Here is a 17,117-nt window from a genome sequence, read left to right as displayed (position 1 = left end):
CATCTTAACAGTTTGATTTTTTTTTTTTTTTAGACATCTAAAGACTTTAGAGTATCAATTAACTGTTCAAAATGAACGAGATCTTGGAAATGGGATAATAGAATCGTGTTAAGTGATTCGAAATGCACCTGGGATTTTTCAGAGCATTCGCAATTCAATGAGAAGAGAGCGAATGCGCGCATAACGCAAGAAGGGAGACATTTTCAACACTCATTTTAATCTTTATAATTTATCTGCCTTATTACGTAATATTTAAAAAGAAATATTACGAACGAAACAAAAAAAGCTAATGCTATTTAATTTTTGAAGGAGTATTTCCTTGCTTCCTCCACAGAAGTAAAATAGGAAGTTATTTTAGAACTTTCGATAGTTAACATGCTTCACCAGCTTTAAATGCATTTTTCTCGGAAACCGCTGCTTCTAGCGACGGTAATAAAGTACACTTTTTTTAACTAACAAGGTAGAGAATAATATTTTTTCTATTCAAAAATGATCTACAGTGCGGCGCAAAAAAGTTGCACCTGTTTGAAAGTGTCATAACGGTCGTTTGTGGTGCGCACTAGAGGATGCAACTAACTCGTTGATCAATTTGGACTTCTCACGCCCAAAAACACCGCCGGGACGACATTTCGTAAAACTAGCTGGAAGAGATCGAAAATTATCCAAGAATATGCGATTTATTTTTTTAACTTTGATACCCCGTATTTTCGAAACTAAACGAGCTGGGGTGCACGTTTGCAAGAGCTCTCCATCTTAAAATTGCTTGTAAATCACTCTGTCAAATAGCCCTGTGTGCCTTCTGAGGGCATCATCAGAGCCTCTTTTGATGATGCTAATTCTAACGCTAATGTCTTAGATACGTACATTAGTAATCTCCATTCAAAAGAACAATAGGCAATTTGCGGATTATTTAAGGATTATTACTCAACCGCACTATTCTCATCAAGGTCGCCAAGTCCAAGACACCCAAGGAGCCATTATTACGCGAAATGGGGCAATGTTCAGTTAAAGTTGACTTTAGTGAGCGAATCGCGGGTGTAAAGTTTCAGTTCGCAGCAGTTTGCTACAATTTTGAAGGTCGGAAGGTAATTAGCATATTTCATGTCTTGGGAGGTGATAAATGACTCGAGAATATGTTAAAATTGTTTTTGTTCACATCGGTGGTTTTTATTATTATGATGGTTTATGTAAGTGCAAGCAAAAAAATTCTCCAACGTCGAAGTGATGTAACGTAAACGTTGGGTTGGTTTCAATTCGTCCGAGAACTGTTCCGAAATGGTCCGAAAATTCATCTGCGCGGCTCAGGATCTGAGCTTTAAATGGGCAACGCGCATGCACAGAAGTGTTCTTGAACCGTTCCAAGGCCCCTTCCTCCCGGGTTAGAACAAGCCAATTATTACTTAGTTCGGAAAAGATTATTCCCAACAAAACCAAGAGCAACTCTAAAGCGTAATTTAAAACGCTCACAAACTCCTCTCAACAGGTGCAAACAAGATTTCTTCTATTCTCATATGTGATTAGCTTAAATGTTAATAACAGTAATTTACTTCACAAGTGTGTGGGTATACGTTTTTCGCAGACGTGAACTATACGTAATATTATCTGAACAGCAATTTAATTAAATGCGTGTGTTCTATGATTTCAGTTCACTACTGGATGAAACATCTTTTCTTAGTATGTATGTGTGTTAATTGGGTTTGACTCTATAGTTCCGAAATTCATCAACCTAAACTCGTTAAAAGGGATCCGTACGATTCACTCACTTATAGAAAAATCAATTTCCATCACTTTGCACTAATTGCTAAATACCTGCTTTAACTCCACTGGGCCCAGATAATTTTTCTTTCAAATATAAAATTATAAAGCGTTCCAAAGCATCTTGAACATTTGGTTCCTATTTTCTAACTCTAACATGTTTAGCAATTGATGTCCAGATGTGAATAAAACAGTTATTTATGTAACAAGTCGGGAAAGTACCTCTTAACGCACGAGTGTCATGCGTTTCCTGCGAGCTGCAGGCGAGGGTAGTAATCACGTGAGTGTGTTAAGAAGCACTTTCGCGAGTTATGACTCTATTGTTCCCGTGACCGTGCACTATGTACCAAAAAATACCTAAAGGTATTTTGTTTAAAGATTCACATATTTTAGTTTACTCTTTATTTTCGTTTTTCAACGCACTTTATCATCACATCCTTATTTTGGGTAATTCATGTCGTCTCGCGATTCTAGGGAAAGTTCGGATATTTAGGGGTGGTCTCGTCTTAGTGCCTACCAACACACCAACATGCAAGTACATATCGTCTCTCTTCGCTTAGTAGAAAACAAAGCCGTTCGCTCGGTACAAACTGGTATGATTAATTTAATTTAAGTACTGTCTGTTACAAATAGCTCACATAATGAAGTGTTCATATAACCGAGTGCCCACTTCAGATTTAAATGGGAGCTAACGTCACTTTTGCTCCGAAGTTTAAACATCGGTTGCAAAACAGTTGCACAACTGTTACCTCTGCTGAACGTGGGCAAAGCGACAAAGTCAAAAATGCTCATTTGTTCGATCGTTAAAAGTGGCGGATTTACCAATCATAAATCAATTTCGAGCACGTCTTACTTCCCAGATTCGAGATTTTGGAGATAACTTCGGCATTCCTCTTTTCTTGGGTTGCGTCCACATTTTTCGTCAAGCAGGATTCGTTTCTCGTGTTCACAAATGCGTGATCTTTTGGCGGTAGTACCCAGCAGCAGCAAAAGTACCAGTACCGCGTCGCAAGTGTATCTCTCGAGCCATCAGGCCAGGAGGCATAGGTAACCTACTGACCGCAGCAAAAGCAGATTCACGTCTGCTAAGCTAAAACCTGCGACGATGCCCATGTCCAGATTTACCGGACCCCTTCAATAAACGTCCGAAGAACGTCTTGCGTGATTGAAGTCTATTTCATGGCAACCCAATTTTCGGTACTACTCTCGTTGCACTTTTGCCCCACTTGTATTATTCGAGTGAAATCGAAAAAAGTATTTTGATTCTTCCGGCCGATATTGCGTGTCTCCTCTCGAATCAATCCAATCAACGCACTGAAAAGTGTAATTTGAGTCGGTAATTTTAGCTTCTGTTGTTCGCTTCAGGTGGATAATAATTATTGTTATTAGCGATTATCGTAAAGCAGTTCGAAGCACGATTTGTCTTATTAATAAATCGATTTGCTCGACAGTGATGAAGCAGATCAGTGTCTCTCACGCGATCATTCCAATAATCTCGAGAACGTTCGCGCAGAACGAATGGGAATGTGCAGTTTTGTGGAGGTTGCATGATTTATTGTTTCATGTTGAGAAGTCGGAAGTAAATTTGAGAATTATTTGCCAGTTTTTCGCTCTTTGAGCGGGATAACGAAATAAACACGTCGAGAACTGTAAGAGGTTTGATGCGAAGAATTGGACGCGCCCCACCCAAGTTCGTCCGAGGTTCTCTTTGCCACCCCATGTGAAAATCTCGCGATTTTCGTATATTCACATGCGGAATTTGGATCGCCGGCCAAGTGCAACAACTAGGCAGCTTGAGAAATGTGCATTTTGAGATATGACGAAAAGTGAAATTCATCAAATTTCCAACTTTCGAATTCGTTTAGAATGAACTATACAGGATGTATAACTTAAGTCAATAACTAGGTAACTAAGAAAAGAACAAATTTGGATTTACCCATTTCTTACACTCAGGCGGCCCTACGGGGTCCTTACGCGGCGATTAGGGAGATAAACAGTGCCTCGAAAAACGGGTGGAGGTGCCCAATGCGGCCCATTATTCAGACTTCAAGCACCGATGTCTCGGAAGCCCTAAGGGCAGCTGCATCAAAAATGCAGGCCGATTTCGAGCGATTCTGTCAAGTCTACATGTAACACATGAAACTCTGCGCACTGAGCCGGATCATTCGAAAGGAAAATTGACAATAATTCGTTGGGGCTGTTCCTCAAAGCGAAACCGACAGAAGTACTCTCGAGTCGAAAAATTTTAGAGAATTTTCGGAGCAAATCGAACGTAAGACAATGAATGATAGTTGCAGCGGTCAGTTTTTAGCGATTTTGAATCGATAACGGAGGAGCGACTTACGCATTCGTCCGTATCTTCCTCCGTAACTCTTTGGATGAGATTTACAGCCTTAAACGTCTCTCCCATCCTCAAACTATATATATATATATATAATGTATGTAATAAAGCAGCCAATATTTTAGCTCGTTTCCACTCTAAATAAGTCGATAATTTTCTCGCATTAAAATTCTAAATGGCTTATTGCTCAATCGCCCATCTGGGCCATAAAATTGAGATCTTCTTTAAGCGCGACTCCATTATCCTCTTTAACGGTTACCTAACGTTTTGTTTGGCCAAGTCCGCGGTGGTCCTCGAATTGGAACCAGCCAAACTTTCCTGGTCAATATTTATCGAGAAATTAGCTCTTCCATTAGCGACCATCGGGACTTCTTTGTTCAACACTCATTTTTATCATCCACATATTGCTGCGATTAGCCCGTAGCTGCAAGAACTGGCGTGATATAAAACAAAACACCCAGCCTTATGCATCGGGCAACCTACTTATGAATATTATATTTTGTACAAGATGGTATTTTGCAATCTGATATAACTGTCAGGAACTGTTGCTTCGGGTGGTACTGCCCGATTGCAAATGAAGATTGTGTTCAACATGAATATTGCTTAGGTTATCGAACACAGGAAATGGCTTATCAAGAGTAAAGGTTTCGAATTCCTCGGAGGTCTGAGTGAAACAGATGGGAAGGCGGAATGGTGAGATTCAGGAATGGTTGCGTTGATGGAGAGATGGAGTGTGCCCTCCGGCCTCACCCACCGGGCCCAAATGAACACGATCAGTTCCGCCATTTTGGGCAGTCTGCAGCGTCTCCTCCACACAAAGCGGATAATTATTGGAGATGGCGATACTGGGACTTCTTCGCAACTGCATTAACGTAATCCACAGCTATGTAAAAGGCCATAAATAGAATTGCCCTCGGACACCTGTCGCGGCACTCAATAATAACCGTAGAAATACGAATCATACGTTATGCTCGATCTGCTTAAATGACCGATAAGCCTTAAAGAAATATCACCATTAAGCCTTTTTTTTATTTTTTATAATGACCGATACTTTTTCGCCCATTTATCGGGCAATATAATATGCAAACTATCCTCGAACAGTTAGTCGCGCTTAATTTTGTATTAATCACCATAATATTTTGCAATCAAACTGTTAATTATTTACAGCGAACAAGAAAGTGCGAGACACGCACAATCGTCTAGAATAAAGTCGATGGTACTTGAGGTGCCCTACAAAAGTGATGAACAATTTTACGAATTGTCGACGTTCTCGAGGCTAATTTCAAGGTATATTTGCATCAGAAATAGTCGAAAGGAATTACGGGGTCACTGTTGAAATTTCTATTTCTTCAGCTGAATTTGTGTACCTCGTGTCCACGGCCCGCAAATCTCCGAGCTTAAATTTGAAGAGGAGACTCTTCCATGGGACTGACCTTAAAATTATTTATCGTTGAAGTTGTCGATGGCAGGACAAATTTAATACGAACGTCGGCTTCATTCACCGGAGAACGTTGCACTATTCATAAAACTTGTTTTTCCCATAGAGGAGGAAAAATTTGGGCACTCTTACGGCCGTGTTATGTGGGATTCATCCCTGAGCGGCTACCCGCGAAGCACCTCCCTCCTTTCGTCTTGGCTCCGCTTCGAGCTGCAGTTTAGCCCTGCTTCAAGCGGAGGCGACCGCTGCTTCATCGCCTTGATCTTTTCTCCCTAACTCTAATTTCTCCTTTTTCTTTCGTCCCTCTCCTTCTTATACGACATCTTCCTTACACAATTTGCAACTTTATCCAGTGCATTTTCACTCCTCAGCGTCTCGCTCACCGCATTTTCCGCTCCTTCCTCCATCCACAGAATGTTCTCCAGCTCGTTTCTATACGCCTCCGATATTGTGCACACCACGTTTGAATGCACCCAAGATTCTAGTGATTTTTCGTTTCTAGTCCCATACAGGTACCGCCCATAGGACGCGTTTCGATCGAAACTCCGTCAATAAATAATCGATCTCTCCGCGTCCCCTCGTTGTCCAGTCCTCCACTCTTGCGACCACTCTCTTTGTCCATCTCGCCACACTCCGTTCAAACGATGAAATCACAGGTACTTCCTAAAGGTTGACACTCTAGGGATTCTATGCATAGAAGACCAAAAGCACCGCATACGTGCGTTAAAAGTCGAGGGGAATATTTTTCACGATCATGCAGGAACAAGTCAGATATTGTTTTAGTTGTGCATTTTTTGACGTAACAGTCATGTATACAGGGTTAACCGTGCAGTAATCGTGTACTTTTTCGTTCGACTTCCTGACAGTAAGGAAGTCGCGATTCAAGTTCCCCGAGAACTTTTTTTTGCTATTTGAGGAGGTATTTATTGAGTTTCTTCAACCCATAAAAAGTCCATAGGGTCGAGGTCAGGTGGCCTGGCAGGCCACTCTCAGTGCAAATATTTCGATAACTGTTGAAGTTAGACATGGGTGTGTTGCACGAAATGCGTTCGGAATTTTTCGAAAAATTCAAAAACGGCCTAATATATATGGGGTTCCCTAAGGAAAAAAATCGAGGAGTACGTTTATCTACTACGCGGGATAATACGCGACTAAAAAAATGTTTGAATTGTTGCAGCACTTTCATGAAAAATATTTCCTTCGATTTTTAACGAAGTTGTGCGGCATTTCGAGCTTCTACGCATAAATGTGCCTCGAATGCCATGCTGGGTGCGACTTACAGATTAATTTTGCCTAAGAAGTAGGTACGGTATCGCTGAAACTCTTCAGTTCGGAGATCCGCAATTTCCCTAACTCTTTTTCTTCCACGTTTGAAATATTTTCTCCAAACCACACACCAACTTTCATAAAACAGATTTACAACCAAAGACAATAATTAAACATTCAAGGTTCCTACCTCCTGAATCAGCAAGAGAAGTGATCGGCTGTCGCATAGAAATTCGTAGGCCGTTGCCTTTTTGGACAATGTCAATATTTTACAAAGAAACAATAATTTCCTAGAAACCCACTGAGCTGCAACTGGATGCAAGTGGTACATCCATTATTAATGGTATATCGTAAATATTAATGTAAATATTTAAATAGAAAGCCCAGTGCTTTTTTCCAATAATACGCTCATCATCTCCATCGTGATTTGATTGGTTAACGCTCCGACTTATTTGGCTGTTCCGACTTAACAGGTGGGCTTTAATTTATGATTTTCCAAAATATTCTGGCTCGTAAATCGTTGTTTACATAGACTAGATCAGATGGTAAATTTATTCCAACAAAAGCTTTCTCGAAAGAGTCGAAAGGTAGAACATGCATCATGGTTTAACCAGGTCTAAGAATTTACTGCACGGCGTTATTTTAATTACACTTTATGGTAAACGGAAGTGAAGTGAAACAGTGTATGTGTATACCTACAAAGGTGGCAATAAATTTAAATAAAACTAGAAAATAAATAATTGTTTCGGCACGAGGTGTGTAATACGAGAGTGGCCTGAAGGCGTTTCAAATATGATTGAGAGAAATGTTACCGAAAGGTAAAATTGAATTTTCCGGTTTAATTTTGTTTCGCCTTACGGGACGAGACAGATAAATTAGTCTTCGCCTTCGGCTAGATTGAATTTCTGTGAAAATGGGCATAAGAATTATAGCAACAGCACAACAAAAGGCAACTACCACGGTTTCGCATTAGGACCGCACTCAAATGTAGTCCAGCCCAACCATGTCTCTGGATGGAGCCCCCAAGTCGGACAGCGACTTAACCATCAACGAAGAACCCATCAGCTTCCACCAAAAGCAACCGTCCTTGTTGCTCAATCACTGGCTCGATTCCCTGGAGGATCGCTCCTCTTTTTTCTGGGTGCATTTCTCTGAAGATGACTTCCTGCGCAAATCCGAAACTCACACTAAACGTCCTAACTCACTGGAATCCACTTCAGACCCTCTTAGCGATACGGATTCGTTGACTCTGAATTCGTTAAATTCCAGTGAAAACTTTGAGGAGGAGTTCGAGAGGATTGAGGACGTGTTTAATGCTACTCCTTGCAAGAGTATCGCTCATCGAGAGAGCGATTTATTGGTGGCTTTAAGTGAGAATTGCACCTTGGGGCCCGTGTGCTATTTTTGCAGGTAATGTTGGTTTGAATGAGGAGGTGGCGGTGAATGAGGCTTTTTTCCGTTATTCTGTTCGAAATCATTTGGATGTTGTCTTAGAACCGCATAGTGGCCTTAAAAGGTCACAAATAAGGAGAAATACACTCCTTGCCGAATAAAAAAAACATCTCCAGAAGGTTCGAAATATGGAACGAAGTCGCTTATACTCAGATGTCAATTCAACGTTACAGTGAGCGAAGGTTACAATGACGTTGTTGACCCACTGCACGCTGCGTTCTGAGCTCCCATGCTCCCAGGATGCCCGAATCCAGTGTGGCATTCACACAAGTTCGGCTCATATTTGGAGTGCTCCAATCTTCTGGAATAAGATCATTTCAGGTTTGACAATGAATTTTGCTCAAATTATACCTGCAATTTCAGCCGAAATCTCTGTGCGCTAATCGATATAAATCGCAAGGCAAGATCGCAATCCTGTTGATGGTATTGCTGAACAAACTTCGTCTAGCTGAAAGTAACATTCCTCAATGAAAGCTTCGATGCTGTGAGAGACGTCTCTTGATTTAATATAAACTGATCTTCCGATCCCGATTAAAATCTTCTCTAATCGTTTCAAAATTGCAACTTCCGATCGTGTCAAAATCAGTCGGGGTCTCACGCTTGCCCGGACTCAATTTGAATTAACCTTGAGTTCACCCGTCATAGATACGAGTTTGCCATAGCCCCAACGATGGAATTCGGGATTGAATTCGAGGCCGGTCCAGGACAGCTGGATGGACTTCCTCGATCGAATTTCCCCCAATGGACGGGCCGCGCGGAGGCTCGTGCTGGATCGATCCAGCCAGGATCGATCCTGGCTGGATCGATCCAAGGCCCTCTGCTTCGAATGCAAATAAAAATCTAGCGTCGTTTCGTACGGCTTTTGTCGTGATTCCACATGGGAATCCGGAGGCCTCAGTGTATGAAACTTTCATCAAAGCAATTGGTTTTTTTGGTTGGTCGTTGGTTCCACAGGTTGTCGAGCTACCTAAATATTTTCTCGAGCCGCTGGGCTTAAATATTAATATTCAGTTATTCTCTATGGCAACAAAATTATTGTTGCTGAAGTTTCACGTATCAGTTACAAAGACCGCTAAATGAAAAATGCGTATTAACATCCTTGACCGAGGCCGTGAAATCGAGAAAGGGGGACAGCGGACGGATTTTTTCGTGGGCCGGTAATCAAAAGCATGATTATTAAATTATCCCACAGAAACAATGAAGAACTTGAAAAAGCCTAAAATTTCATAAAACCTTATTTAGTACAATGTTGCCTGGTGTATCTTTGGTCCGTGGGAATATCTCCTACAATAGTGCATTATAACAATGGATTTTATGTAGGTTTTCGCTATAGCGCGAGATAAATGGGGCTGGGCGTATCCGCAACGACGTTGGGGTTTGTTTTCTCTATTGGCATTATGATAAATTGCTCATAATTATCATCGTTTATTCGGGTTATCACAATTCGATGGCACTATCGACAAATAATAGTTGTGGGCGAAATGAGTCTGCGAGATGCGCTTTCAAGGTTTGACGTGATCCCCCGAGGAGCTCTTCTTTACTTTGGTATTTTACATTATCATCGATTATCACACAGCAAATAAACGCTGGTGCGTCTCTTCTTCTTCTTCTTCTTCTCATACACCGGTAGTGCCTGATATTATGCTTAAATTTATGTCTCCGAGATGTGGCATTTAATATTCATAGAACAACGGGTGGTTACATAAATATGTATAAAAATTCGACGAATAGTTAGGAATCGTGGCGCCTTGTCGCAGTTATTATAGGTTTGATCGGTTTCTGAACATGGCGAATGTCCCGTGTACAGCCGAATCTTAATATTTACATTAACGCACCGCGGTAACGCAACGGGACAGAGAGCGAATGGGGACTCAAAATTTCTGCCTTTACACGCCGATTTTTGGAAATCATTTCAAAAGCCCCAACTACCAGGAGGGGGTGGTGATGAGCGAAGCTTTCACAATGAGACATTCGGTAAACTTTAATACACCTGAAATCGCGGGATTGGCTGGCACACATCTCTGTGAAAGATTTTAGAATTTTTGGAAAAAACGGAAAAATGCGGCCTGAAAGGGTCCCGTATGACAAGTTGGAAGGAAGAGATGCCTAATCGGGCCTCGAAGCATCTGAGCTTTTGGCCGCATCAGTCACCTTCAGGCAACAAGGTGCGAGCGATTTTGAATTCCGTGAAGATTTTGGGTAATTTTTGCTCGTGCCACGTGCCACTAGAGCAAATTAGATTTTTTAAGACTTGAATTATTGAGACCCTGGCTGGACTACCAGGGGCAGAGTTTTCAAAGAAAAGGACACCTGAGCCTACAAGTTGCTGACCAAAGGGCAGTTTTTTTGTTCCACCTACACTATCGCTCATATACACGAGCGATAGTCTTACTTTATATATATATTATTATAGTTTATGTCCTTTTTTCAGACTATTTCGTAGGGTCCACATGTAGAGCAACCAATTTGCTTATTTATATTAACGCGTGACGTCGACTCTGCCACTCGCAGCATTGACTGAAAACAGCTCAAGATGCCAGGAGGTGTTAGTTTTTCACACCCGTTAAAAGAACAGAACTTAGGAAAATTTGGGAGTAGTGAAAAGCAGTGTAAAATTGCAAAAGATTCGAATTTAAATGCACCGCCAACGTCAAGGGAGATTCCGAATTGTTAACATAGAGGAAACCTTAGATGAACTTGCAAAGTGTGCCTGAAAACGAGAAACTGATGAAGTGATGGACGGAAGAATTACAATGTTATCCAACCAGAATCCGTTCAAGAATCCAAGTCGCATACTAGAGTTATACGTTTCCTTACCAGTGCGTACCATGAAACGAAGGTTAAGAAGAGCCAGTTGATATGGGGAAAAATCGGAGAGAAGCCTTTCAGCTCAAAGAGAACTATTATAAAAAAACAAGATTACGTTTGGCACAAATGCATGTGAACTGGTCATATCAAAAATGAAGAACTGTCCTTTCTTCAGATGAAAATTGATTTAAACTATTCACTTCAGATGGAATTTGTTGGATCAGAACACCAATTAATGAACAAGTTAATTTAAAATACACTAAATCGGCGGTTAAACGCGGAGGTGGCGGTATTAGAACTAGTTTGGTGGTGCCTCGGAGGGATTGGCATGGTTCCGTTGGTAAAAATTTATGGTATGGACCGATACGCGTACAAAAATACTCAGAAAAATCGTGTGCTGTCCTGGACACAAGAAAATATGAGCATTCGGTGAACGTTCCACCACAACAACGATCCGAAACACGCTTCCAAATTAATTAAAGAATGGTTAACCGTACGTAACGTTGATGTGATGATTTGCTCGGTTCAAAGCCCCGACTTGAACTTCATAGAACACTTTTAGGATGGAATTGACAGAAGGTTCCGTGAGAAAAGGACGACATATATAGGGAATTCGTCCAAGAAGTTCAGAATAGTCAGACCTTGATGTCTGAAGATTGTATCAGAAAAGTCCATGAGCGGATATTGTAATTAAAAGGAATGAATATGCTACTAGATACTAAATAAAATATTTAATTGTTAAGGAAAATGTAAGAAATATTTTAGCTGCTCTAATTTCCAGATTTCCATCGTTTCACCATCGTGTCAAGATTCCACGTTTCTTAAATGACTTTATCATTTGCAGCTTTAAAAGATTTCACAAATAAACTTTAACTTTAACATATTTATTTTTAATTTTTGGCAATGGGTAACGTAATAGGTGATATCAAATTCATGTTGTTATGGAAACAAAATCGAATTTAAGAAGTTGCTTTGCATATGTGCGACAGTGCGCGCATGTGCGCACATCCAAATGGAATCAAAGGATTCTTCAAAACTCAGAAAAAAACTTTCGCAAAAAGCGTTTGAAGGTATTCGTTGCGAAGGTCACGGAATTGGAACATTCTGTTAGTTTTTGTACGTTTCGTGATGTTTAGTCGCAAATTGAAAGAATTTTAGTTTGCAAATGCAGTAATAGCACACTTGGTTTTTTCAAAGTTTCAGCAAGTTTCAGTTTTTTTTTATAAATTAATATTTTGCATAGAATTGTATAAAACTTAAAAACTTACATAAAAAAAAAATTGAAATGATGAACGGTGCTCCTTGAAAAAAAGAAAAATTAGTTTGGGCTGGCCAAGCAAATACCACACATCCGAAAAATAGCAAACAAATGCGCAATAACAATTGAAATTGTCAATACTTTGCGGAGAATCCCTTGTTTTTATTACAGCTGTTAATCTGGATGGCATCGATTCCACTACTTTCTGGAGATAATCCCTTGGAATGCAGTTCCAGGCGTTTCTAATATTTCCCCATAGTTCGCCCGCATTAGAGGGATTTTTTCCTTCAACTTCCCGTTCAACCCACTCCCGCACATTCTCGATAGGGTTCGAATCGGGACTTCCAGGAGGCCAGTCTAAAGCTTCGATTACATTATCCTCCAGCCACTGTTTAACCAGCCTCGAAGTACGCTTCGGATCATTATCTTGCATGAAAATATAATCGACCGGCATAAATTCAAAAGCATATGGCTCCATTATGTCGGCTAATATATCCTTATATTGAAATTTATCCACGGTACCGTCAATTCGGTGAATAGGTCCAATGCCATGCCAGGAAATAGCACCCCGCACCATTACTGACCCCCCGCCATGTTTAATTGTTTCAATAGTGTATCGTGGATCGGTACTGCTAACTTTTGGACGACGAACATACGTTTTTCCATCGTTTCCGACCGTGTTCGCTTTAGATTCATCACTCCAGAGAATCCAAAATTGAGGGGGTTTATTAATGTAGGTTTTTGCGATACTTAAACGCTTCTTCTTGTTTCGGTTAGATACGTGTCGCTTCTTCTTAGCAATGCATCCACGAAGGTTGTGCTGTTGTGAAATCCTTTTTGCTGATCTGGCAGATAAATCCACTTGATAATCACTGAAAATTTGCCGCTTAATTTCTACAGATGTTGAAGAAGGTTGCGCTTTGCCAATCCGCACAATTAAGGCAACTTCTCGTTCAGTGACTTTTGATGCACGTGGTCTATTTCCAAAACTTCGGGTGTTTTTGTGTAACTTTAACGCCATTTTCCACGAAGAAAATAATGTCCTCGGTACATCCGTAATGGATTTTCCTCCTTCTTTCAGTCGAATTATTATCCTTCGCATTTCGCGACTACAGCGCCTCTTCCTGCCCCCCATTTTTTCGAAAAAATTCGTGTATTAGTAGTCGTTAAGGATTATGGAATTAATGTTAACTTACTCTTAATAAAGATATTCGACGGAAAATATGGTTAAAGACATTAATAGTTAAACGTGCCGTTTGTATGGCCAGCACTAAACTACAGATGAACCAATAAAATTTAAGCGAAGAGTTTTGTATTGGGATTTTAACTGATAAGGCATTGTGTGAGGAAAAGTGAGTACAAAAGAACCATTGTTATTAACATTTATTGGTATTTAGCACTTTTATGGTAAAAATTAACAGTGTGCCATTTCTGCGACCACGACTGTACGTAAGATCAGCATTTTCCTCTGCGATCGATGAAGCTTTTAATAATTGGCTTCCTGAGGATGTCTTGAGGCGGATATTGAGGACGAGCCCGTCACCGACGAAGGTCTCGAATTTCCTCCCCTGTCTTCGCGCCACGAACGCTGACTGCTGTGAAGCGCCAACGCTGAAGGACCGTTGGTGTCAAACCACGTAACGTGTCTCCCACGATTGAAATTTCCACGATCTAAGCGGGAAAACGGCGCACTTATTTCGTCATTTTCCAACCACATTCATTTTCGAATGTCGCAATCCTTAACCATACACGTCCTATTCTCTTACAAAGTTTTTTTTTCTGCTGCGGCACACAATAGAACAAGTCTCCGAGTCTTGGAAGAATACAAATGACAACTTTCTTCGGACAAACGCAATCCAAGAAATTTGTATTCACCTCATAGAGCTGCATACAAAAAGCCCGTTTCGATTCCCTAATATAGATTTGATGTTATTAAAAATGTAATAACACGCTGCTTGGTATTCCTGTGAAATATTGAAGATACAATGACTCTTCTTCACAATCGCGATTGATTATAGATTCACGGTAGATAGCGCTAAGGAAAATTGATGATGTTGCAAGCATTTTCTGTGACTGTTCATTTTAAGTCCATGTCCCTGAAATTCCTGCATTGTCGTACCTAATAGCAATCTTTTTTTTTTTCAGCAAGAAAAATTCCATAGTACTTCGCACCCAGTTGTCTGTGCGGGTCCACACAATAATAGGTAAGTTTTTATGGTACAATTTCTTGTTCAGTGGACTTTACATTTGCTTTAATTAAGTCTCTCGTTAGATTTGCATACAATTTGAGGCTGTTTACCTTTCACTCGTTGTCTCTAAGTTAGAAGTACACGTGACACTCTGCCAAGCAACCTTAATCATTATGCATTAATACTTCTGAAATTGCCGGCAATCACCATTAGAAATTTGGTTGTTTCTAATTGTTTATAATGTTAAAACACGTGAAGTGTATAAGTGGTAATTTCACTGCCGAGATGTCGAGCATGCATCAGCAACCTGCTTCCAAATTAACGGATTTTATGAATATTCAAAAAATGAAATGCGTTTATTAAATATATTTTACTTTCTATTCGCTGTGGGCACGACCGGGCGAGTGCCGGTGCCAGTAGCAAATTTTTTTCAAAATTTCGAATATTTATTAACTGTTAGGAGTTAATTTTTTAGCACATTTTCCTTATCGAATTAGCGACTTTGCAGCAGCAACAACGTATTTATCCTTGTGTCTCTGAAGTGCCGACTGTTTATAACTGTTCGCGTTTCCTCAGCTTCGGACAGATGTTGCTGATTTCGTCGTGATTTCATAATGTTCCTCAAACTTAATGGAAAACTTAAATGGCTGGGACCTACATTGATCCGAGGTGTCTTCAGTGCCTGCGACTGAAAGGCGAAACGGAATTCGATATCAGTTGGTGGACAAGATGGTCTTCGGCCCCCTGCGCAACACGCAACTTCCGTAACTGCAAAAATAAATCGGTTTAAAGAAATTTAAATTAGGGGAGTGCTGGACATTTACTTATTACGTCAGTTTTAGTAGTTTCTGATAAGTTCCTAGACAATAAACCACCCGAAACCGAAATAAAGCAATTTTTCCGCATTTTTGTCTCTCTACAGGCGCTCTATTGCGTTGACGAACGCGCGCAAAATCTGTTTTTACGGATTCTTTTCGTTCGACAAGCCCGGCAATCAAGATCAAACTTTTGGCCTCTTCCTTAGGGCTCTAGAGCCTTTACAGCTCTAATAAGATTTAGCTAGATTTTCGAATTTGCCCCCAGATCCTGAGCAAAAATTACCAGTGAGTCCTAACGGAAACTCTATAGACTCGTGGAAATCTGGTCGAGAAACCCGGCAATCTACAAGGGACTTTTAAGACATTTTTGAGATCCCATAGCTTCGTCTTAGCTTTACGGACACCATATAAATTTGAATTTTCGTTGATTAAAACGTACGTATAGGGTGAGGAACTTGGGATTTTTTTTGGTGCTCGGTAAATTTCGAGCCACGAATTTGGGCACAAAGTCTGAACATCGATTGCAGACCGCCGCCAATGAGCAATTTTAGAAGGATTTAGGTTCGCCTAATTTAAGAAACGACCAGTTAACAAAATAGGAGATTCTCTTTCGCTACTTTCGCTACATCATAAATAATTAATACATTTAACAAATATCAGTCCGGCTCGTCAGTTTACGCATGACTTCTGAAAATCATTTGCGAGCTGTCGCTAATGAGACCTTAGACGTAGTCAGGTTCAGTTAAATTCGAAATGTCCAGTTGGTCAACGAATTAACTGCGAAGGTGCCCTTTTTGGGGCAATTCTGACCCTCGAAAAAATACGCTAGTATTCAGGCTGTCTCTTACTATAGCGCGATCAATTTAACTATAAATTCCAAGCCCCAAAATTCGTGAAAACTTCATATAAATATATATCGAAAGGCGCTTCGGTTTCGATATACAGGGCGTGAAAGATTGGTTCCTGAAGATTTGTTTTTTCGTATTTTTCAAAAGTTTTAAGATAAATTAATGATATTTTGTACTTTGTCATAGCTCTTTGCGCTCTTTTTCAGTGTCTATGTGGAAATTGCCACATGGTTCCAGAGGCCGGTAATGCAGAGGGGCAGCGCTTGAAAAGTACCTAAAGCCTTTTTGTGCTTAACTTTATTGCCGATTTTATGAGAAATTATTAAACTCGAAAATGTTTACCTTGAAAAGGGACTTTTAGTGAAAGCCTTCAGTAGTTCACGAGGGGGTTGAGATTTGACAAATTGGTGAATGTTTTATCAAATAAGTAAAATAAATATCAGATTTAAAGCCTACTTGGCCTTGACAAGAAAAAAACTGTCTTTATTTCTGTCTACGACAGCATTTATTAATAAATTTTGGTGATGCAAAAGGTAAAGACGAATAAAAATAAAGAAAAATCAATAAAAAGGGTTTTAATATCATGTTTATTTAGTAAAATGCAAACTCTGGGAGATTTCGATTTTCAATAAGAATACCTTTTTTTAAGTCAAAGTCTTCAAATTGAATATTTTTTCTATAAAACCGTCAATAAACTTAAGCATAAAAGAGGTTTAGGTGCTTTTCAAGTGCTACGCACTGTATTATCCGCTCCTGAAAAAATGTGGCAATATCTTCGTAGAGATGCGGAAATGAAACAAAAAGGCATAATGAGGTACAAAATTTCGTTAATTTATCAATACGTTACCAAAACGTTTCGGAAATATTAGTAAAAAACCATCCTCAGGGACCGCCCTTTCACACCTAGTATGTCGAAAACGTATACGTATGTCGTATACGAAGTT

The 17,117-nt window shown here is 40.1% G+C and overlaps 1 protein-coding gene across 1 annotated transcript in view; it reads left to right on the top strand.

Annotated features, from left to right (window-relative positions):
• The window catches only part of Fhos (Formin homology 2 domain containing), a 93,580-nt gene that overhangs the window by 61,708 nt on the left and 14,755 nt on the right, over positions 1 to 17,117 (top strand). Inside the window, exon 7 of the mRNA XM_066295277.1 lies at positions 14,464 to 14,522. Within this exon, the coding sequence (XP_066151374.1) occupies positions 14,464 to 14,522 (59 nt within the window). The remainder of the gene's footprint in view (positions 1 to 14,463; positions 14,523 to 17,117) is intronic.

Source organism: Euwallacea fornicatus, chromosome 22, assembly GCF_040115645.1.
Source record: "Euwallacea fornicatus isolate EFF26 chromosome 22, ASM4011564v1, whole genome shotgun sequence".
In the NCBI taxonomy this organism is placed as follows: Eukaryota; Metazoa; Arthropoda; class Insecta; order Coleoptera; family Curculionidae; genus Euwallacea; species Euwallacea fornicatus.
This window is presented reverse-complemented; position numbering and strand designations above follow the sequence as displayed.